Source organism: Lithobates pipiens, unplaced genomic scaffold (assembly GCF_037356315.1).
Source record: "Lithobates pipiens isolate NorthernLeopardFrog02 unplaced genomic scaffold, aLitPip1_a1.2 Scaffold_25, whole genome shotgun sequence".
Lineage (NCBI taxonomy): Eukaryota > Metazoa > Chordata > Amphibia > Anura > Ranidae > Lithobates > Lithobates pipiens.
The window spans coordinates 102,106,713-102,129,321 of NW_027507787.1; the positions used below are offsets into that span (position 1 = coordinate 102,106,713).

The 22,609-nt window shown below is 46.3% G+C and overlaps 1 protein-coding gene across 3 annotated transcripts in view; it reads right to left on the reverse strand.

Annotated features, from left to right (window-relative positions):
• Positions 1-22,368, reverse strand: part of LOC143930463 (calcium-binding protein 2-like) — a 167,276-nt gene extending 144,908 nt beyond the window's left edge. For all 3 annotated transcript variants that reach the window (XM_077454791.1, XM_077454790.1, XM_077454789.1), the window contains exon 1: positions 22,047-22,368. In XM_077454791.1, the coding sequence (XP_077310917.1) occupies positions 22,047-22,301 (255 nt within the window). In that variant the 5' untranslated portion in view covers positions 22,302-22,368. The remainder of the gene's footprint in view (positions 1-22,046) is intronic.
• Between the last annotated feature and the right edge of the window lie 241 nt (positions 22,369-22,609).

A 22,609-nucleotide genomic window follows, 5' to 3' on the forward strand; every position in this document is an offset into this window, starting at 1 on the left:
GGCGCTACACTAGGAAATTACTTAGAACCCCTAAACATTATACAGTATATATATATATATATATATATATATATATATATTTTTTAGCAGAGACCCTATGGAATAAAATGGTGGGTGTTGCAATTTTCTATGCCACACGGTAGTTGCGCAGCAGTTTTTCAAACTCATTTTGTTTGGAAAAAAACACTTTCATGAATTAGAAAAAACAAAACACTAAAGTTAGCCCAATTTTTTTGTATGTGAAAGACGAGTAAATAGATACCTAACGCCACACTTTAAAATTGCGTCTGCCCGTGGAATAATGGAAAACTATAGTGCTTAAAATTCTCTATAGGAGACGCTTTAATTGCCAGGTTTCCAGTTTAGGTCTGGTGCTAGAATTATTGCTCTCTCTCTGACGTTCATGACAATCCCTCACATGTGTGTTGCAATCACCGTTTACATATGGGTGTGGGAGTAACGTGTGCATTCGCATTTGCGCATAAGCATGGTGGGACGGGGCCAACTTTTTTTATTTTATTTATTTTATACAAAATTTTCTATTTTTACACTTTTTTTGTACTACTGTAGGCATACCCCCATAGGGGTTGCTGCATGTAGTGGTTCACCTGTCACCCTGCCCAGTCAGACATCCATCTCAGTGACTCATCTTACTCAGAGACAAAGAACAATCCATAGCTTTGTTTTTTAATTACGGGGATTAACCTCTTGCGGACCAGTGCACAATGATATACAATGGCATGGCTGCACAAATGGGCGTACAAGAAGTGGCATTGTGGTTGTGTGCGCACCCCCTGCGTGCTCCGTGACCGTGCCCATGGAACCCCCGGACTCAATGTCCACTGGTGTCCCGCGATCGTGTTACGGAGCGGCAGAACAGGGAGATGCCTAGGTAAACAAGGCATCTCCCTGTTCCGCCGACATGACAGAGATTTACAGCTCCCTGTCATCGGGAGCAGTGATCGCTGTCATGTTATAGGTAGCCCACCCCCCCAAGTTAGAATCACTCCCTAGGACACACTTAACCCCTTGATCGCCCCCTAGTATTGAACCCCCTTCCCTGCCAGTGTCATTTATACTGTAATCAGTGCATTTTTATAGCACTGATCGCCGATGTGTCCGCCAAAATGTCTCAGTCACAATAAAAATCGCAGATCGCAGCCATTACTAATAAAAAAATGTAATAATAAAAATGCCATAAATCTATCCTCTATTTTGTAGACGCTATAACTTTTGCTCAAACTAATTAATATATGCTTATTGCGCTTTTTTTTTCACCAAAAATCAATTTTGTTTGGGTGCAATGTTGCACGACCACGTAATTGTCAGTTAAAGCGGCGCAGTGCCGTATCGCAAAAAGTGCTCTGGTCAGGGAGGGGATAAATTCTTCTGGGGCTGAAGTGGTTAAACTTGGATGGGAAATTGAGAATTATTGGATGCCCAGGAATATTCAGTGTAAACTTGCTTGGGACTTCTTTAAACATTCCAGCATATTCATGCCAATCTTCTCTCCAGCACAAAAACTTGCTGCACACTGTTTCTCCTCCAGTACTTCACTTACTGCAGACTGTTGCTCCACCAGCACTTCCCAGGCTAGCTAACGCCGCATGGGTAGGCCTGACACTACTTCAGCCAGGCCTCGATGAACAGCCTTTTGTGGGCAGGGACCTCGGGCCCCTGTGGAGTAGAAATAGTTAAGGAGCTAACTGTCCTCTATTCAGCTACCACTTCCAGGTAGCTCTCTTCAGGCCCTGCCAAGAACTCTTTCCACTGCCCTTCCCACAGTCCTCTCTTCTGGTTCTGCACCCATCTCAAACTCTCCCAGTACCCTCAGGTGTGCCTCCCCAATCCTCCTGACTGTGCTCACTCACCAGCCCTCATGGCTGTGGCCAGTTGTTCTCCCTGGAGACCCTTAGAAGTGTTCTCTCCCACCGTCCTGTCCTTGCTCTCCTTCCAAGATCTCGTCCCTCCTCCTGGATGTACCCGAGCCCAGGGTCACCCCTCCCAGACTGGGGAGCTCCCCGTGGGCCCGACAGCCTCCACACTCTCTCACTCCAGCTCTTGCACCCGTCAACTCCTCCCTAGCTAGGCTGATCCCAGGTCTTTAGGAGGCCTGCCCCCTGCCAATCCAGGTTGGGGATTGGTCAGGGCTCCCTAAAACACCCCAGGCAGCTCCACCTCTCCTCTCCTCCTCTCTTTCCAGATCTTTCTCACAAGCTCTAGAAAGAAGAGGGAGGTATCAGTAATGCTGCCTTTTAGTCACGATCTGCTACCCTAAACCACTCCCAGCCCAGAATGAAAACAAACAGGCCTAGCCACCAGCTAGGCCTACCTAAATTTTCCTACTCTGCTAGAAAATCCTCATTCGAGCACCTCCCTAACTAGAGGGTGCTACACTAACTTTATTGCTATCACAAGGAATGAACAGCATCCCTTGTGACAACATGGACCATATCCTCTAACAGACCCCAAATCTCTCCTCTGGCCTCCTATGCAGATGATCAGACAAAGATCAGTCTGATCAACTGCCTTCCTGGCTGCTGGGGCGGAAACCAGGGGGCTTTGTACAGCAAGTGCATGGCACAAACAGAACATCTGCTTGTCTAAGCCCTTGTACACACGGTCGAACATTCCGATGGACAATGTTCGATAGGACCGTGTTGTCGGATAATCCGTCAGTGTGTGCGCTCCATCGCACTGTTTCCTTCGGAGTATCCGACGGACCAAGTTTTCCAGCTGGGCTATAAAATTTTCCAACAACATGATCTGATCGGACTTTGTCCGGACATGTGTAGAGAATTCCGATCGGACAAAGTGCCACGCATGCTCAGATCAAATTCCTAGACCAAAGCTATTGGCTACTAGCCTGAACGTAGTCCCGTCCTAACTAAATAACGTCATCACGTTAAGTACGATCGGATTTTCTGACAGCTTTGTCCGACTGTGTGTATGCAACAGTTTCAAACAAAATACAACGGATTTGGTTGTCGGAATGTCCGACCGTGTGTACAAGGGCTAAGACACTAACTACATTTATGTTAGTTCCTGACTAACAGGGTCTCTTCTCATAGGTTTCCCAAAAAACTGGCAGTAGATGTACCTTTTAGCTTTCTATCAGCAGTCAACCTTTTAAACCAGCAACAGGCCTCAATCAACTTGTATATATAAAAATAATGTGCACAGCTGAGACTAGTTAATGAGGTCTGGCCAACTTGTAAAATATGCCAATGTGAATGTCAAGGTAAATTATGTTAGTCCAGCCAAGTAATTCTAAAAATACATCTCTCCCCTTTGCATCTCAGTATGAGGACAGGATCTCTGACATCCTAATATATTGATGATATTCCATTCACTAGTGATTCTTTAGGATTGCTTTCTGCTCAGGGAGCCTTAGAAATCAGGGTATCATGAAGTTAGCATGGTATATTTGGAAAAGCTTTCTCTTCCTCTGCCTGGTATTCTCCGTAGTAGAAATAATTGATTTAATTTCTGATCTAATAGGGAGCCTGTCATTTTACCATAAATGTACTGTTTAAAATGGGCAGCAAAACTAAAATTGCATCTCCCAGGTTAAAGGTTCTGATTTTGGCATAGTGGGTTTAAACTCTGGCCTAAAATTCTTGGGCTGGCAGCATATGTTTCAGAACTATCAGCATGACTGCTGCTATTCTATCTTGCATGTGAGCAATATGTTCCATTACACTTTGAGATGACCTCTTGCTCCTATGTTTCCTAGGCTATATCCAGAAGATGGCAAAAGTTCATATGGGAAATACCCTGTTGACAACCATGCAACTTCCCTTACTAAAACATCAAGTAGGGAAACAGGAAATTCCAATTTCTTTAGGAATATTGGTATGGGAAAACTTGTGGAGCGATTCTTTTCCTATAACCTTAGAGGATGTGTTTCTGAGAGGGATTGCTTCTGGATACTGGGCAAAAAAGTTTAGGACTGCCAATATGTGCCAGTGGCCTATAATACTTCAGCTGTGACCTGACCAGATTCATAGCAAACCTTTCAGAAACAGACCTCAGTTTTAGACAATTGTACAAGGGGTTTTAAAAATTTCCAATACTCCTCAACTTTTTTGTAAATACTGACTGGAAAAGCTGGTGCTTAAAGTGGAAGTAAACTCCCCTATCGTTTTCAGCCAAAGAAGCTGCCACCTTTGCCTCTGTTTAATCTTCAACTGCTATGGTGCTGCACATGTGATTCGTTATGACACCAGCCATTGGATGGTTTGATAGTTTGGCTGAGAGAACAGCCAATGTGCAGTTAGCATTGCCGGCATGCCTTTTTTTTTAACTGTTTAAATCGATGGGTTTACTTCCACTTTAATACTTTTGTTTTTTCTATTCCTAAATAACCACCCAGAATGGGCCAGCTATAATACCAGCCTGGAAACACCAGGTGCGCTACTACTTGTTCCTGTTCCTTCTGTACATGATACAATAAGTCTTAGTACACTGCATGAAAAAATATTGTGGTGCCTGGATCTACCACACTATTAGTATATAACTATTTAGATAATAAATATAGTAATTACTTGTCACGTACCTTACAGCAGAGCCTGGAATGCTGAGGGTGGCGTTTTGCCCAGTTCCGGTCCAAACACCCCTGGTAGTGGAGACAGGAAGTGCTAGGGCAACGTGGGCAGGTGCCTGGAGGCAGAAGGCTCAAGCTTGAAGATACATTAACCTCTCTGGAGAAGGCGTGGAAACTGATCACCAGGTTTGTTCAGCGGGAGCTAGGCAGGTAAGTACAGACTCAAGATCAACTGCAGCGTCAGGAACAGGCAAAGGTTGGCAACTGGCTGGTAGCAAGGTACACAATCAGGAGTCAGGATGGTAGTTAGGGACAGGCAGAGGTTGGCAACGGGCTGGCAGTGGGGTACACAATCAAGAAGCGCAGCCTTAGTCGTAAATCCAAGCAAAGGTTTGTATCGTGAGCAGAGGAAGATGAACAGACAGGGGTGGATCCAGGAGAGAAGTCAAGGAAGCTGGGTTTTCAGGAGCAAGTTCAGCAGGTAAGAACAGCAATCAGGAACACACGGACAAGCTGAAGATGATCCAGCACTGGAACCAGGAAGAGTCTCCGTTTATATAGGGCGCCGCCGTGCAGCGGGATCGGTGGGTGCGTGTGTGTGCACACTAATGCCACGCTCCTATGGATGTGCCATGCTCACTCTGGATCTCGCTTATCTCTGTCTGGGACACTGCGCATGCGCATTGGCATTAGCGGAATGTGAATTAGCCACTGCTTCACGGAGACGGATGTTAGCTATGTGAGTTCTCTAACATTGCCCCCTCCTTAAGGGCAGGCTCCGAATGCCCATTTGAGCCATTTTCTCTGGGTGGGAACGATGAAAGGCCCATATAAGTATCTGGGCATTAAGATTTGTCTCAGGTTCCCAGAAATTTTCCTCTGGGCCAAAACCTCTCCATTTGATTAGGTACTGATTCTGCCCTTGTCGTTTCCTACAATCCAGGATGGCTTCAATCTCAAATTCTTCCTTCCCATCCACCATTATTGCTTCTGGGGTTCCTACTTCATGATCTAGAAAGGGATTTTCCACGTCAGGCTTCAGTAGCGAGGAATGAAACACAGGGTGAATCAAAATGAGTCAGGAAGTTTGAGTATATAAGCTACCAGATTAATCTTCCTCTTGACTGGGAAGGACCTCAAGTATCTGGGTCCCAGTTTCTTGGAAGGGCCTGCCAGTTTCAGGTTTGCTGTCGAAAGCCATACACAGTCACCAACCTTTAAGTCCAATTCCCCCCTTCTTCTCCTATCGAATAATTTTTTATTATCTTCCTGTGCCTTAGAGATGGTTTTTCTAAGCACCTGATTGTTGGTGACAAAGAAATTTAGTCTATCCTGGACAGCTGGCAAAGGAGAGTCTGGTACAAGCGTTGGCAAAAAGGAGGGGTGAAACCCATAATTGGAGAAGGGTGACTGACCTGTGGTAGTGTCATGAAAAGGTCCACCCGTTGGTGGCGCTGTTGATCTCTTGGATTGCAGTACCAGTGTCCACCAGCGGGTGTCTTCTAACACCCAGGGCCTGTACTAAGAGGACCTATCTCCTGGTGGCACTATTGGATCCTTGGGCTGTAGTACCGGTGCCCACCAGCGGGCGTACTCCGGCAGTGTGGAGCAGACAGCACCTTCTGCGCTCAGCTGTTACGTGAGGTTAATCATTTGGTAGTCTTATAAATACCCAGCAAGCCCTCACATGCTTGCCTTGGTATCGCTCTCTCCATGTGCCCTGACCTTGGAACCTGAACCTGAACCTGAACCCTGTATCTACATGACCTGTTCCTTTCCGACCCTGAGCCCATCCTGTACCTGTCCCTCTTGCCTCCTGCTACCTAGATCCCTGCTCTGCAGCCCATCCATCCGTCCTTACCCATCTACTGATTCCCCGGTGTATGACCTCGGCCTGGCTTTTGTTGACGTCTCTGGTAGTTCCCATTTATTGTATATATATTACTTGTTGTTGTGGTTGGTAGTTCACTGTTTGTTTTCACTTTCCTTTTATTTATAATAAACACTTTTGTTATTTCACTCACATGCGTTTTGGGTTTCCTCTGTGCAGTCCACACAGTCTGGTCTAATCATTCCCTGACAGTATACCAAGGCCATCCCTGACCAGACATGGCTGCATTGAGGCACCATCCTGACCTATTAGTCTGCCAATATGGATTTCAATGAAATCACGTATTATTCTCTGCTGGCAGAAGAGGATGGTGAATATTATCACCAGCTTCTAAAAAGGTGGACTAGTGACCAGCTGATGGAAACCATCCGATCAGCTCATTCCCTGGTGGATCAGGGCTACATGTCATTTGAGGATGTTCAGCCCTTAATCCAATTCTGTGCAAAGCCAGCCCTGTCATGTTATCCCGAAGGAAGTGATGATTTTTCTCCCCCCTTTAATTTGGGCCAAGTTGAATCTCTGGTATGGTTGTTAGAGGATGATCCAGCCTCTTTCATGGAATGTTATTCCTCTTGTCCACAGCAGGTACATCCATTCAGTGCATTCTCTGGTTAGTCAGGCTGTGTGTGAATCAGTGTTTGTTCAACCTGTGCTACAGGCATGGTCAGATCTCCTGCATTTAGCTAAGCCACAACATTCCAGCCCTGTCATTAATCACCTGTCTTCCCAAGTAGCTATCTCCCCATTGCCTATGGCAACCTCAGCTACATCCAGTCTACTCCACTTCCTACCAAATACTACTATCCTGTCACCAAGTGTAGCACCTATCCTGCCTTCAATCCACCTGCCTCTTCTCCTCCACCTGTTACAATCCCACAAAACCCTCCTCCTGCCACTGTTCCTTGGTCTTCCTTTTGCCCAGATACTTTTTCTTACAGCCCTGCACCTACATACAAAGCTGCAGTGGCTAAGTCAAAAAAGAAACGAAAGTTCTTTCCAACCCGCACAATCCTGCCAGTAACCCAACCCTCCTCCGCACCAACCAACCCGGTCCAGCCTGCATGCATGCCAGTTGTACTCGGTGGCCCACCTATGCCTGATGTCCCAGTTCCAGCTACCCAGCCTGACGTCCCAGTTCCAGCTACCCAGCCTGACGTCCCAGCTCCAGCTACCCAGCGACGTCCCAGCTCCAGCTACCCAGCCTGATGTCCCGGTTCCAGCTACCCAGCTTGACGTCCCAGTTCCAGCTACCCAGCCTGACGTCCCGGCTCCAGCTACCCAGAGCCGGGACGTCCCGGCTCCAGCTACCCAGCCTGACGTCCCGGCTCCAGCTACCCAGCCTGACGTCCCGGCTCCAGCTACCCAGCCTGGCGTCTCGGCTCCAGCTACCCAGCCTGACGTCTCGGCTCCAGCTACCCAGCCTGTTGTCCCGGCTCCAGCTACCCAGCCGGACGTCCCGGCTCCAGCTACCCAGCCGGACGTCCCAGCTCCAGCTACCCAGCCGGACGTCCCAGCTCCAGCTACCCAGCTGGACGTCCCAGTTCCAGCTATCCAGCCGGACGTCCTAGTGCCTGCCCTCCAGTCCAACTTGTCAGCCTTCCAGTCTGATGTCCTGCTGCCTGCCTTCCAGTCTGATGTCGTGCCAGCCTTCCAGTCTGATGTCGTGCCAGCCTTCCAGTCTGATGTCCTACTGCCTGCCTTCTAGTCCGACGTGCCAGCCCTCCAGTCTGATGTCCTGCTGCCAGCTTCCCAGTCTGATGTGCCAGCTTCCCAGATTGATGTGCCAGCTTCCCAGATTGATGTGCCAGCTTCCCAGATTGATGTTCCAGCTTCCCAGATTGATGTTCCAGCTTCCCAGATTGATGTCTCTGCTTGCCAGCTTGATGTTCCAGCTTCCCAGCCTGATGTCCCAGCTTCCCAGCCTGATGTTCCAGCTTCCCAGATTGATGTCTCTGCTTCCCAGCTTGATGTTCCAGCTTCCCAGCCTGATGTTCCAGCTTCCCAGATTGATGTCTCTGCTTGCCAGCCTGATGTTCCAGCTTGCCAGCCTGATGTTCCAGCTTCCCAGATTGATGTCTCTGCTTGCCAGCCTGATGTTCCGGCTTGCCAGCCTGATGTTCCAGCTTCCCAGATTGATGTCTCTGCCTCCCAGTCTGATGTACCGGATTTCCAGTCTGATGTGCCAGCTTCCCAGCCTGATGCTTGGATATTGGTGTTCCAGTCTGAAGTGCCCGTGTCTCAGCCTGAAGTTTCGGTGCCCGTGTCTCGGTCTGCGGAGTCGGTGCCCACTACCCAGTCTGCGGAGTTGGTGCCCGCTACCCAGTCTGTGAGTCGGTGCCCGCTACCCAGTCTGTGAGTCGGTGCCCGCTACCTAGTCTGCAAGTCGGTGCCCGCTACCCAGTCTATGGAGTCGGTGCCCGCTACCCAGTCTGTGGAGTCGGTGCCCACTACCCAGTCTTCTGAACCAGTGTCCATTAACTGGCCTGTTAAGCTTGTGCCCGTTATTCGGCTTGCCGGACCAGTGCCTGGTGTCCAGCTCGCTGAGCCGGGGCCTGTCACCCAGCCTGCTGGGCAGGGGCCCGTTACTCAGCTTGCTGAGCCAGTGCCTGTGATCCAGCTTGCCCTTACAGTACTTGCTGTTTGGCCTAAAGACCCAGAGATTGCTGGCCAGCTCGACGACCCGGTGATTGCTGGCCAGCTCGACGACCCGGTGATTGCTGCCCAGCTCGACGACCCGGAGCCCGCTGTCTGCCCGGATGTGCCCGCTGTCTGCCCGGATGTGCCCGCTGTCTGCCCTGATGTGCCCGCTGTCCGGTTTGCAGTGTCCACTGCACAGCTTGAAGTACCTGGTACCCAGCTTTATGTGCCCTCATCCATGGTGCAGTTTGAGGCCATTAACTTTGGACAATTACACCTAGTTGGAGCGTCCGGAGGCCGCTCCTTTGAGGGGGGGGTACTGTCAGGAAAAGGTCCACCCGTTGGTTGCGCTGTTGATCTCTTGGATTGCAGTACCAGTGTCCACCAGCGGGTGTCTTCTAACACCCAGGGCCTGTAATAAGAGGACCTACCTCCTGGTGGCACTATTGGATCCTTGGGCTGTAGTACCGGTGCCCACCAGCGGCGTACTCCGGCAGTGTGGAGCAGACAGCACCTTCTGCGCTCAGCTGTTACGTGAGGTTAATCATTTGGTAGTCTTATAAATACCCAGCAAGCCCTCACATGCTTGCCTTGGTATCGCTCTCTCCATGTGCCCTGACCTTGGAACCTGAACCTGAACCCTGTATCTACATGACCTGTTCCTTTCCGACCCTGAGCCCATCCTGTACCTGTCCCTCTTGCCTCCTGCTACCTAGATCCCTGCTCTGCAGCCCATCCATCCGTCCTTACCCATCTACTGATTCCCCGGTGTATGACCTCGGCCTGGCTTTTGTTGACGTCTCTGGTAGTTCCCATTTATTGTATATATATTACTTGTTGTTGTGGTTGGTAGTGCACTGTTTGTTTTCACTTTCCTTTTATTTATAATAAACACTTTTGTTATTTCACTCACATGCGATTTGGGTTTCCTCTGTGCAGTCCACACAGTCTGGTCTAATCATTCCCTGACAGGTAGAGTGAGTATTGAATACAAACTCTGCCATAGGCAGTAATGAGGCCCAATCTTCCTGAGTAAAAGAGGAAAAAAAAACATAGGTACTGCTCCAACGTTTGGTTAGTACCATCAGTCTGCCCCTTGGCTTGAGGATGATAGGCTGAGGAAAAACTGAGTTTGATGTTCAGAGCTTCACATAGTGCTTTCCAGAATTTTGACATGAGCTGTACTCCATAATCAGAAACGATGTCACCGGGAATTCTGTGGAGTCTAATGATTCCTTTAATGAACACCCTGGCAGTCTCAGTTGCTGAGTCTCTTTCATGGGGATAAAATGTGCCATTTTAGAAAGGCGATCTGCCACCACAAAGATGGACAAAAACCCTTTAGAGGGAGGAAGCTCGACAATGAAGTCCATTGCGATTTTATCCCATGGTCTTTCAGGGATGGGCAGTGGTCTTAATAGTCTCCAAGCTTTGTTTTTACTGTTCTTATTCTTGAGACAGGGCAGGCAAGAACTAATGTAATTCCTACAATCCTTTGCTAGATTGAGCCACCAGAAGTGTCTTTGAACTAAATCCATAGTCTTGTAACCCCCAAAATGACCTGCCATAGGATAGTCATGGCCGACCTGTAGGACGGTGGTGCGCAGGTTTTGGGGTACAAACATTTAATTCCCTTGTCAGAAGAGCCCATCTTTTTCTTGAAGGCTCATACCTGGGGGTAGGGATGCTCTCAGGGATGCCTGGCGGATCTGTGACACAAAATTAGATTGAGTTAATAAAGAATTCCCAGCTTGCAGCTACCCAGCCTGATGTCCCGGTTCCAGCTACCCAGCTTGACGTCCCAGTTCCAGCTACCCAGCCTGACGTCCCGGCTCCAGCTACCCAGAGCCGGGACGTCCCGGCTCCAGCTACCCAGCCTGACGTCCCGGCTCCAGCTACCCAGCCTGACGTCCCGGCTCCAGCTACCCAGCCTGGCGTCTCGGCTCCAGCTACCCAGCCTGACGTCTCGGCTCCAGCTACCCAGCCTGTTGTCCCGGCTCCAGCTACCCAGCCGGACGTCCCGGCTCCAGCTACCCAGCCGGACGTCCCAGCTCCAGCTACCCAGCCGGACGTCCCAGCTCCAGCTACCCAGCTGGACGTCCCAGTTCCAGCTATCCAGCCGGACGTCCTAGTGCCTGCCCTCCAGTCCAACTTGTCAGCCTTCCAGTCTGATGTCCTGCTGCCTGCCTTCCAGTCTGATGTCGTGCCAGCCTTCCAGTCTGATGTCGTGCCAGCCTTCCAGTCTGATGTCCTACTGCCTGCCTTCTAGTCCGACGTGCCAGCCCTCCAGTCTGATGTCCTGCTGCCAGCTTCCCAGTCTGATGTGCCAGCTTCCCAGATTGATGTGCCAGCTTCCCAGATTGATGTGCCAGCTTCCCAGATTGATGTTCCAGCTTCCCAGATTGATGTTCCAGCTTCCCAGATTGATGTCTCTGCTTGCCAGCTTGATGTTCCAGCTTCCCAGCCTGATGTCCCAGCTTCCCAGCCTGATGTTCCAGCTTCCCAGATTGATGTCTCTGCTTCCCAGCTTGATGTTCCAGCTTCCCAGCCTGATGTTCCAGCTTCCCAGATTGATGTCTCTGCTTGCCAGCCTGATGTTCCAGCTTGCCAGCCTGATGTTCCAGCTTCCCAGATTGATGTCTCTGCTTGCCAGCCTGATGTTCCGGCTTGCCAGCCTGATGTTCCAGCTTCCCAGATTGATGTCTCTGCCTCCCAGTCTGATGTACCGGATTTCCAGTCTGATGTGCCAGCTTCCCAGCCTGATGCTTGGATATTGGTGTTCCAGTCTGAAGTGCCCGTGTCTCAGCCTGAAGTTTCGGTGCCCGTGTCTCGGTCTGCGGAGTCGGTGCCCACTACCCAGTCTGCGGAGTTGGTGCCCGCTACCCAGTCTGTGAGTCGGTGCCCGCTACCCAGTCTGTGAGTCGGTGCCCGCTACCTAGTCTGCAAGTCGGTGCCCGCTACCCAGTCTATGGAGTCGGTGCCCGCTACCCAGTCTGTGGAGTCGGTGCCCACTACCCAGTCTTCTGAACCAGTGTCCATTAACTGGCCTGTTAAGCTTGTGCCCGTTATTCGGCTTGCCGGACCAGTGCCTGGTGTCCAGCTCGCTGAGCCGGGGCCTGTCACCCAGCCTGCTGGGCAGGGGCCCGTTACTCAGCTTGCTGAGCCAGTGCCTGTGATCCAGCTTGCCCTTACAGTACTTGCTGTTTGGCCTAAAGACCCAGAGATTGCTGGCCAGCTCGACGACCCGGTGATTGCTGGCCAGCTCGACGACCCGGTGATTGCTGCCCAGCTCGACGACCCGGAGCCCGCTGTCTGCCCGGATGTGCCCGCTGTCTGCCCGGATGTGCCCGCTGTCTGCCCTGATGTGCCCGCTGTCCGGTTTGCAGTGTCCACTGCACAGCTTGAAGTACCTGGTACCCAGCTTTATGTGCCCTCATCCATGGTGCAGTTTGAGGCCATTAACTTTGGACAATTACACCTAGTTGGAGCGTCCGGAGGCCGCTCCTTTGAGGGGGGGGTACTGTCAGGAAAAGGTCCACCCGTTGGTTGCGCTGTTGATCTCTTGGATTGCAGTACCAGTGTCCACCAGCGGGTGTCTTCTAACACCCAGGGCCTGTAATAAGAGGACCTACCTCCTGGTGGCACTATTGGATCCTTGGGCTGTAGTACCGGTGCCCACCAGCGGCGTACTCCGGCAGTGTGGAGCAGACAGCACCTTCTGCGCTCAGCTGTTACGTGAGGTTAATCATTTGGTAGTCTTATAAATACCCAGCAAGCCCTCACATGCTTGCCTTGGTATCGCTCTCTCCATGTGCCCTGACCTTGGAACCTGAACCTGAACCCTGTATCTACATGACCTGTTCCTTTCCGACCCTGAGCCCATCCTGTACCTGTCCCTCTTGCCTCCTGCTACCTAGATCCCTGCTCTGCAGCCCATCCATCCGTCCTTACCCATCTACTGATTCCCCGGTGTATGACCTCGGCCTGGCTTTTGTTGACGTCTCTGGTAGTTCCCATTTATTGTATATATATTACTTGTTGTTGTGGTTGGTAGTGCACTGTTTGTTTTCACTTTCCTTTTATTTATAATAAACACTTTTGTTATTTCACTCACATGCGATTTGGGTTTCCTCTGTGCAGTCCACACAGTCTGGTCTAATCATTCCCTGACAGGTAGAGTGAGTATTGAATACAAACTCTGCCATAGGCAGTAATGAGGCCCAATCTTCCTGAGTAAAAGAGGAAAAAAAAACATAGGTACTGCTCCAACGTTTGGTTAGTACCATCAGTCTGCCCCTTGGCTTGAGGATGATAGGCTGAGGAAAAACTGAGTTTGATGTTCAGAGCTTCACATAGTGCTTTCCAGAATTTTGACATGAGCTGTACTCCATAATCAGAAACGATGTCACCGGGAATTCTGTGGAGTCTAATGATTCCTTTAATGAACACCCTGGCAGTCTCAGTTGCTGAGTCTCTTTCATGGGGATAAAATGTGCCATTTTAGAAAGGCGATCTGCCACCACAAAGATGGACAAAAACCCTTTAGAGGGAGGAAGCTCGACAATGAAGTCCATTGCGATTTTATCCCATGGTCTTTCAGGGATGGGCAGTGGTCTTAATAGTCTCCAAGCTTTGTTTTTACTGTTCTTATTCTTGAGACAGGGCAGGCAAGAACTAATGTAATTCCTACAATCCTTTGCTAGATTGAGCCACCAGAAGTGTCTTTGAACTAAATCCATAGTCTTGTAACCCCCAAAATGACCTGCCATAGGATAGTCATGGCCGACCTGTAGGACGGTGGTGCGCAGGTTTTGGGGTACAAACATTTAATTCCCTTGCCAGAAGAGCCCATCTTTTTCTTGAAGGCTCATACCTGGGGGTAGGGATGCTCTCAGGGATGCCTGGCGGATCTGTGACACAAAATTAGATTGAGTTAATAAAGAATTCCCAGCTTGCAGGATAGTATCTGGTGGAGATGAAACTTTGGCTTCCGTAAACATGCAAGATAATGCATCAGGTTTGATATTCTTAGACCCTGGCCGGTAGGTAATATGAAAATTGAAATTAGAAAAGAAAAGGGACCATCTCGCTTGTCTGGATCTGAGGCGCTTGGCAGTTCTAAGATGGTCAACATTTTTGTGATCCGTGAAGATCAGTATTGCGTGTGCTGCTTCCTCCAGGAGATACCACAACTCCTCCAAGGCTGATTTTATTGCCAAGAGTTCTCTTTCCCCCACATCATAATTTTTTTTTGATAAATATAGTTTTTTGGAAAAGACCGCCACAGAGTGCATTAAAGACTTAGGCCCTTGGCATTGGGACAGGACGGCCCCCACAGCATTCTCAGATGCATCCACCTCCAGGATATAAGACAAGGCAGGATCAGGCTGTTTTAATATTGGAGTGGAAGTAAATAACCCCTTTAGCCTGTCAAATGCAGCTTGAGCTGCTTCAGTCCATTGAAAATGGCTTTGTTTCCTTCTGAGCTGTGTGATGGGTGCTATGATACTGGAGAAGTTTTTGATAAATTTTCTGTAGAAATGTAGAGAACCTGATAAAACGTTGTACCCCTTTTTTATCAGTTGGGGGTGGCCAAGACATTATGGCTGAGACCTTCTGAGGATCCATTGCCACACCCCCAATTGATATCATCAAGCCGAGGAAGTGAATGGTCTGGTGTTCGAATTCACATTTCTCGGCCTTAGCATAAAGTCCGTTCTGTCTCAGTCTGAGGAGAAATTGCTTCACATGGTCACAGTGTGATTTTAGAGAGGCTGAAAATATGAGAATGTCATCATCCAAGTAGACGATCACAAACAAGTCTAGGAAGTCTCTGAAGATACGTTTTACAAAATGTTGAAAAGTGGCCGGTGTGTTACAAAGTCCGGATGGCATAACAAGGTACTTGAAGTGGCCAAAACGGTTCCGGAAAGCTGTCTTCCACTCATCCACATCAATGAGGAACACACGGACAAGCTGAAGACATTCCAGCACTGGAACCAGGCAGAGTCTCCATTTATATAGGGCGTCGTGCACTGGGATTGGTGGGTGCACGTGCGTGTGCGTGAGTGTGCACTAACGCCACGCTGTATGGATGCGCCAGTGCGCATGCTCACCCTGGATCTCGGTCGTCTCTGTCTGGGACACCACGTATGCGCATTGGCATTAACGGGAATTAGCCTCTGCTAATGCTCAACAATACTTCAATCAACTCCCATCCTTTGACCTGTGTGTATGTCTGCTTGTGTGGATTTGTGTACAACTGCGATCCCTCTTTTTTAATGACAAAGTTGTCTTTTTTAATGTTTTGGAAGGTTATACTCAGACCGCTATTTTTGGTGTTTTGTAATTTTTAATATCATGGTGTGTTTTTTGCCCTTGGGGATTGCTGTAAGCCATTTAGGGTGGTGACAACTTTGGACTGGTACATAACCGTTCCTGTCGGTGTCTCTCACTTCTCACTTCTCATGCCTTCTCATATTATACAACACACAGCTAAAACAACATGGCTACATCATGTTTACTGACACAATTCAGTTACCTGTATACTTTTTTAAAATTACAAAGAAGTTTAATAAACATTTCCAGATAAAGTGTGCAATAGGCATTTAGCTCAACGCATAATTAAAAACTTCAGGTTAAACATGACTAGGTTTACAATACCATTACAGAATATATGTAGTCCAAAAAAGGAATTGGAGAAATTCAGAAAGAATAAACAGCAAATTGTCAGGGCTGGGCTCAGCCCTTCCTTCTCTGAGCTGGCCGCTCAGCTGTTGGCTAATTGCCAGCTCCTTTCTCTCCACAGTGACTCAGACGTCAGTCCTGCCTACTTAAAGCCATCCAGCTCACTTCATCTCTGCCTTCGCCTTTGGTCACATCTCTCAGACTTTCTGCTGTGTCCCTGTTGAAGACTTGCTCGGCTGACGTCCCTTCTGGCTCCTGATCCTGCTTGCTGTAGTACTACGTTGATCTCTGGCTCTCATACATTGGCATTGGTTGACTACCCGATCTGGTTACTGAACTCTGGCTATGTATTGACTATGCTTACTCTGCTTACCATTTTATTATTATTAAAGTAGTAACTGTACTTCTGTCTCCGTCTGATTCATGGTTTCTGACACAACTTAAATCATACAGCCTAATAAGGGTATTAAATATTTCACCAAATTCTGTCTAGCACATGCGTGGCCGACCAGATATCCCACACATTTTTAAATTTAGCTGTGCACCCCCTATGGAAGATAACACGCTTAAGTTGCTGCATGTGTCACATACGTTGGACTCGTTGCTTATGGGTGGGTGGTTGCTCAGACTTCCAATATTGCAGGATAAGCTTTCTGGCCTGGAACAGAGCTTTAGAGCTAGTTGCTTTAGTAAGCGTGTATTGATCTAGGATTCCTAATTGACAAGCTTTAGGGTCTAATTTACCTTCAGTTTGAAAGAGTGAATTTATGGTTTCTGTGACACTCACCCAATAGTTTTTAAAATGCCAGAGCATGTGAATGAGGTCCCCATGATCTCTGTGGCACTTACTACAAATAGGGGTATTCAGAAGTACCATCTTCCAAAAATGAGGCAGTTGCTGAATTTGTTAGTTCAGTTCAAGTAATTTTTTCTGCACTTCATCTTTGCATTCAGTATGTCAGGAGGGGCATGTTAGCTGTGAGTTCTTTAATAGTGTGAGGTCCATTTCAATAGAATGTTCTATGAACAATGCATGGTACAGTCATAGCTGTATTTCATATGGCAAATTTGCCACCTTGGCTGCTCCCCTATAGACAGTATCTTGGTAAAGGAAAATTTAAATTAAACTATCCTTGTGACAATAGTGACAACAGTGAGGTTTGACAAGCCCCAAACTGAGTGGAGGGAGACTTTACTTAAAGAGGAAATTTATCCTAAAGGGGAAAAACAAAGAAAAATAACACGGCACCAAAGGTTTGGAGAGTGCCATTCACCCCTAATTGCAAAGAAAAAAGATCTCCCCTGTGGTGGGGTTTTTGTTTGGACAACAATATGTCTATAATATGGTAAAAAACATATATATGCGAGTAGAGTTACTACAAACGCAGAAAATCGGGCAAGCTTGTTATTTCATAATATTTATTGAGTAAAAAAGAGGATATAAATGACTAACATGATAGTCAAGAATTGAACTCCACTTGGCAATAAAAACATATATTATGGATGCACATATATAGACAACATAAATTGTGTCACATAAACACTGTACACCTATATATACAATGTAAAAATGACCCTGACGCGTTTCAGCTCTCGCAGGGGTCTTCTTCAGAGGATTTGTCTATTGTGGAAGAAAAAAGACAACTATAAATAGATATAAAACGGAATTGTTCATCATAATATGCTAAAAACAATTTGCTTGTAAGCAATATGTACATCTATCATCACAATGTTGTATATTTACCAATTAATGTGCATCATACACCATAAAAGATATGGTCCACAGTGGGAATCCTCATCAAAAAGCACGTGTGGCCCAAAACATTCCTCTCCTGCCCTGCATAGATGCGCCCAAGATCACACACTAGGCCCTTGTCGCTGGCGTCCACCCCAGAAAAGGGGGGGGGGAGGAAGAGGGGAAGAAGGGAGTCCAGGAGTGTGGCTTACGAAAGATCACATGTATAGGTCCACCTCCAGTGTAACACACAGAGGGGAATACAGGTATCGATAGTCAGAGGCAGTATGGGACGCACCTGCAACAGGACAGGACGTAAAATAAACTGATTAGACAGTTATCAACTCCAAAAGAAATGGAGAAGAACCCCCACTACTAGTGATCAGTAAGGGAACCTAAGGTAGCATGCCGGAATAAGTGTCCAATGAGACTAAAGCTGGTAAGTCATTCATCCTAAAGGGGAAGTTCCACTTTATGCCCTCCTCCCCCTCACCTTCTATTTTTGGTACTTTTTTTCGGGGGAGGATGGTACATGTTTTTTTTGCAGTGATCCAACTGGAAGTCGCCTCCCCCCACTTGCAACCTTCTGGAACATGTCACTAGTCCCAGAAGGCTGCGTGACCATTCACGAAACGCAGCGCAAGGAATCACAGCCGGCTGCCCACAGTAATCATACAAGTGACACGAAGACTGTAGAAGAAGCGGTTCAGGTGAGAACGGCGCTGGACCCCTGGACAAGTAAGTGTCCTTGTATTAAAAGTCAGCAACTACAGTATTTGTAAATGCTGACTTTTATTTCATTTTTTTTTTCAAAGGCTGGAGAACCACTTTAAATATTTTTAACTTTGAATCTAGTTTATTTTACTGTTGTTTATGTATGTTTTGAAATATATTTTTCTGTAAATATTTTTTATATTGTTCTTTCTTTTCATTAAAACAATATTTAAAAATTGTAATGCTGAATCTCTGAATTACCTAATTATATATTAAAAAACGTTGTCTCTGTGAAGAGCTACCGTCTAAACATGGCATAAAAGTCATCATTGCAGCAGCAGAAAAACAAATGCAATTTCTACACTCTTTAAATACATATATATGCATATACACAATAAACATTGAGTGTAGGGATCAGACATTAAATATATACATAAACAAAATTATTTTTCAGTTTTTACAACTAACATGTTAGTAGGGTCTTCAAGATTAACCACTGCAGGAAAGCATGACCTTTAAATACATCACTGGTTAAAGTTAAAGTTACATATGCTAAATCCAGGAGAATTTGTGTGACCATACCCAGTGCTCAGTGTGCAAAACTGTTTGATGCAGTATAAACGTTTACTGTAAAAAGTAAGATCTGTTGACATGGACCATTGGGTGAGTACATGGATTGAAAACTGGCTACAGGGGCGAGTTCAGAGGTTGGTGATAAATGGGTACTCGAAATGGTCCGGGGTGGAAAGTGAGGTCCACCAGGGTTCTGTCCTGGGACCAATCCTATTTAATTCATTCATAAATGACCTGGAGGATGGGATAAACAGCTCAATCTCTGTATTTGTGGATGATTCTAAGCAGGGCAATAACTACTCTGCAAGATGTGGAAACTTTGCAAGAAGATTTGAACTAATTAATGGGGTGGGCAACTACATGGCAAATGAGGTTTAATGCAGAAAAATGCAATATAATGCATTTGGGTGGCAAAAATATGAATGCAATCTACTCACTAGAGGGTGAACCTCTGGGGGAATCTAGGATGGAAAAAGACCTTGGAGCCCTAGAAGATGACAGGCCCAGCAATGGCATGCAATGCCAAGCTGCTGCAAGCAAAGCAAACAGAATATTTGCATGTATTAAAAAGGGGATTAACTCCAGAGATAAAACAATAATTCTCCTGCTCTACAAGACTCTGGTCTGGCCACACCTGGAGTATGCTGTCCAGTTCTGGGCACCAGTCCTCAGGAAGGATGTACTGGAAATGGAGAGAGTCCATGGAAGGGCAACAAAACTAATAAAGTGACTCGAGGACCTTAGTTTTGAAGAAAGGTTACAAGCACTGAACTTATTCTCTCTGTAGAAGAGACGCTTGAGAGGAGATTTGATTTCAATGTACAAATACCGTACTGGTGACCCCACAATAGGGATAAAGCTTTTCCGTCAAAGGGAATTTAATAAGACACGTGGCAATTCACTAAAATTAGAATAAAATCGGTTTAATCTTAAACTGCGTAGAGGGTTCTTTACTGTCAAAGCGGTTAGAAAGTGGAATTATCTTCCATAGGCAGTGGTTTCCGTGGGGAGCATTGATAATTTCAAAAAATATTATATAGGCACCTAAATGACCACAACATACAGGGATATACAATGTAATACTGACATAAAATCACACACATAAGTTGGACTTGATGGACTTGTGTCTTTTTTTAACCTTGCCTAGTACTACTATGTAACTATGTTACCATGTTGCACTAATTGATTTTGCATGCTTAAAGGAGAAGTTTGAAATACATAAAATAAAACTGTCTGACCCTGCAGCTGTGTTACAGCAGCTCTAAGACTCTAAGACATATGGCCAGTAATCAATCAGCATATGGTCTCTTCTCCCAGTGGAGAGCAGTGACCGTCAGCAACAAGACTTTCTCCTTCTTCTTTATGCTCCTCCAGTGCTCCTCCAGTGCTGGCTTGAGCTAAAGGCCTAAGAGAGGCAGGCGTGACTGTTGTCAATTAAGTACCTGGGGTAAATCCTGACAATATTCTTGGGCTTCTTCTCGAATGCGGCGCGGCTCTGCCCCATCAGCAGATAGCAAGCATGACTTTGGGAGACAGGGGTTTCAGCGGACTTGGGGTGACGGGAGTACAGGCGTACAGGCGTAAATGTATTCCTGTGACCCAAAAGAGCAGTATAGCCAAAAAAGTATTGGCTTTACGTCTCTTTTAAAATTGTGTTGCTCAGGTAGTAAAATTTTTAAGTATACTGCATATTTGTACTCCCCTCTTATTCTGCTTTTTTACAGTCAGTTCTAAAAAAATCTACTGAGCAAGTGAACAGAAAACAAATGCTAAAGCCATTTTTAAACTCTATGTGCGAACATCTGTAATCCTTCTTGGGATTTAATTTCCATTATCCCCTGTGAATCAGCTGAAATTTTAAATCAAGTGCACAATGTGAGAGACCGCAATGGCTTCTTTAATGACAGAATTAAGGACGAGTGATCATATCTGAAGTCTCTTCCGTCTGCAAATGTAATATTGTGACATTTTATACAGGCGCCAAACTGTGAATATGGCTACAATCACCTCAAGTGTGATATTTCATAAAAGGGAACTTTGAGTATCCAAAACCAAATCAGAGAGCCCCTCTTAAGGGTCATGGCCGGTAACCAATTCTAAAAACTAAAACAGTGGGTGATTTGATCTGTTAGCTCCTTTTACACATTTTTTCGGTTCCAATCGTTTTATTAAAGTTGGAACAATACAGAAGTAAAACAATGGGAAAACAAGAAAGGCACCAGAATAGAATGCTATGTCCATCATACATAATCTTACACATAGATTCTGGAAGAGGTAGGACTGCAACCATGTTCCCTGAGTTTTGAATAACATATCACATAGGAAGATCTGCTAAATTGGGGGCCTCCCTTGTTGAAATTATGGGACCGGCCCAACTTTTAGGAAACAAAACAGTCAGATTCTCTAAACCCAATTATCGGCACTCGGGCACCTTTTGCACATTTTTTATTGACTTTTAGATAATAAATGGTATAGCATTTGGGAGTAAAAGTACAATTTCAGCATTTGCAGAATACACTAAGTGGAATAAAGTCCTTATAGGATATCTCCAATTTACAAGCCAACCTCAATGCACCATTTATTTTGGCAACTATGTGGCAAATTAGGTTTTTATTGCACTTGGGGGCTAAAAACATGCATCATAGATTCTAGGAGGAGAACAGCTGGGTGAGTCAATGGCCGAGAAGGACCTGGGAGTTCTGGTAGATCATAGACTTAATAATAGCATGCAATGCCAAGCTGCAGTGTCTAAAACTAGCAAAGTACTTTCATATATTAAAGAGGTATAGATTTTAGAGAGATAGACATCATTTTGCTCCAGTATAAATCATTAAGCACGCCTCATCTGAAATATGCAGTTTAGTTTTGAGCACCGGTTTACAAAAAAAGATAATGGAGAACTGGAAAAAGTACAGAGAAGGGTAACCAAACCAATAAGAAACCTGGAGGAGCTGAGCTATCAGGAAATTAGGATTAGTTGAGCTGAATTTATTCTCTCTTGAGAAGAAGAGAACACACATTGTGAACAACGAAGAATGATTAGCACGGTAACAAGTGTTCCAGCCTTAGGCAACTAAGAAACAAAGAAAATCCAAAGAAATATGATGAAGTTAAAAGTTATAAAGTGAGATCCTGGACAGCACATGGGTCAAGAGATCCTAAGGGAATCCCAATATTCACAATGGCTGAACTATGACCTGTTTCTAATCAGAACTTAAATATCAGCTTTGAATTGACTGATCCTTTAAAGATTTTTCTCCTACCTTTAAGGCAGTGTTATGTTTTAGCCGCTCTCTTAGAGTTCGCAAGATCGGCGTCTCCATAATAGGAACTCTCTCTTCTCTTACAGAAACTGTCTCTTCTTTCTCCAACTGGTTCTCTGCTCCATCATCACTTAAACGTCCTCTGGACCTTGATTTCATAAGCTTTTTTTTGCCTCCTTTTGTGCTTTTGCTTGCTGTCCCATTATCATTGGTCTCATTCAGAGTGCGCTGTGTTTCTCGAAGAAAGAAAAACATGATGCCTCTCTCTCTCCTTGTGGAAGTGTCTTCTCTCTCACACTTTCATGTAGCAGAGAACAAGAGACTTCTGGGGGACCTTCTGCTACATCACAGTAGCATGTTCAAGTATTACATATCAGAAGATGAAACCTCTTCATCAATTATGTATGACACAAAGTAATTACCAACCAGTCAATCTTAGAGATATCAGGAATTTTATAAGCCTGCTTGTCTGGGTTTATCAAAAGGAGGTTGTTTTCTGTGCAATAGAAATGGTTCTTTCATGCTGGTTTTTGGGGCTCAGAATGTTATTGACTATGGCTGTT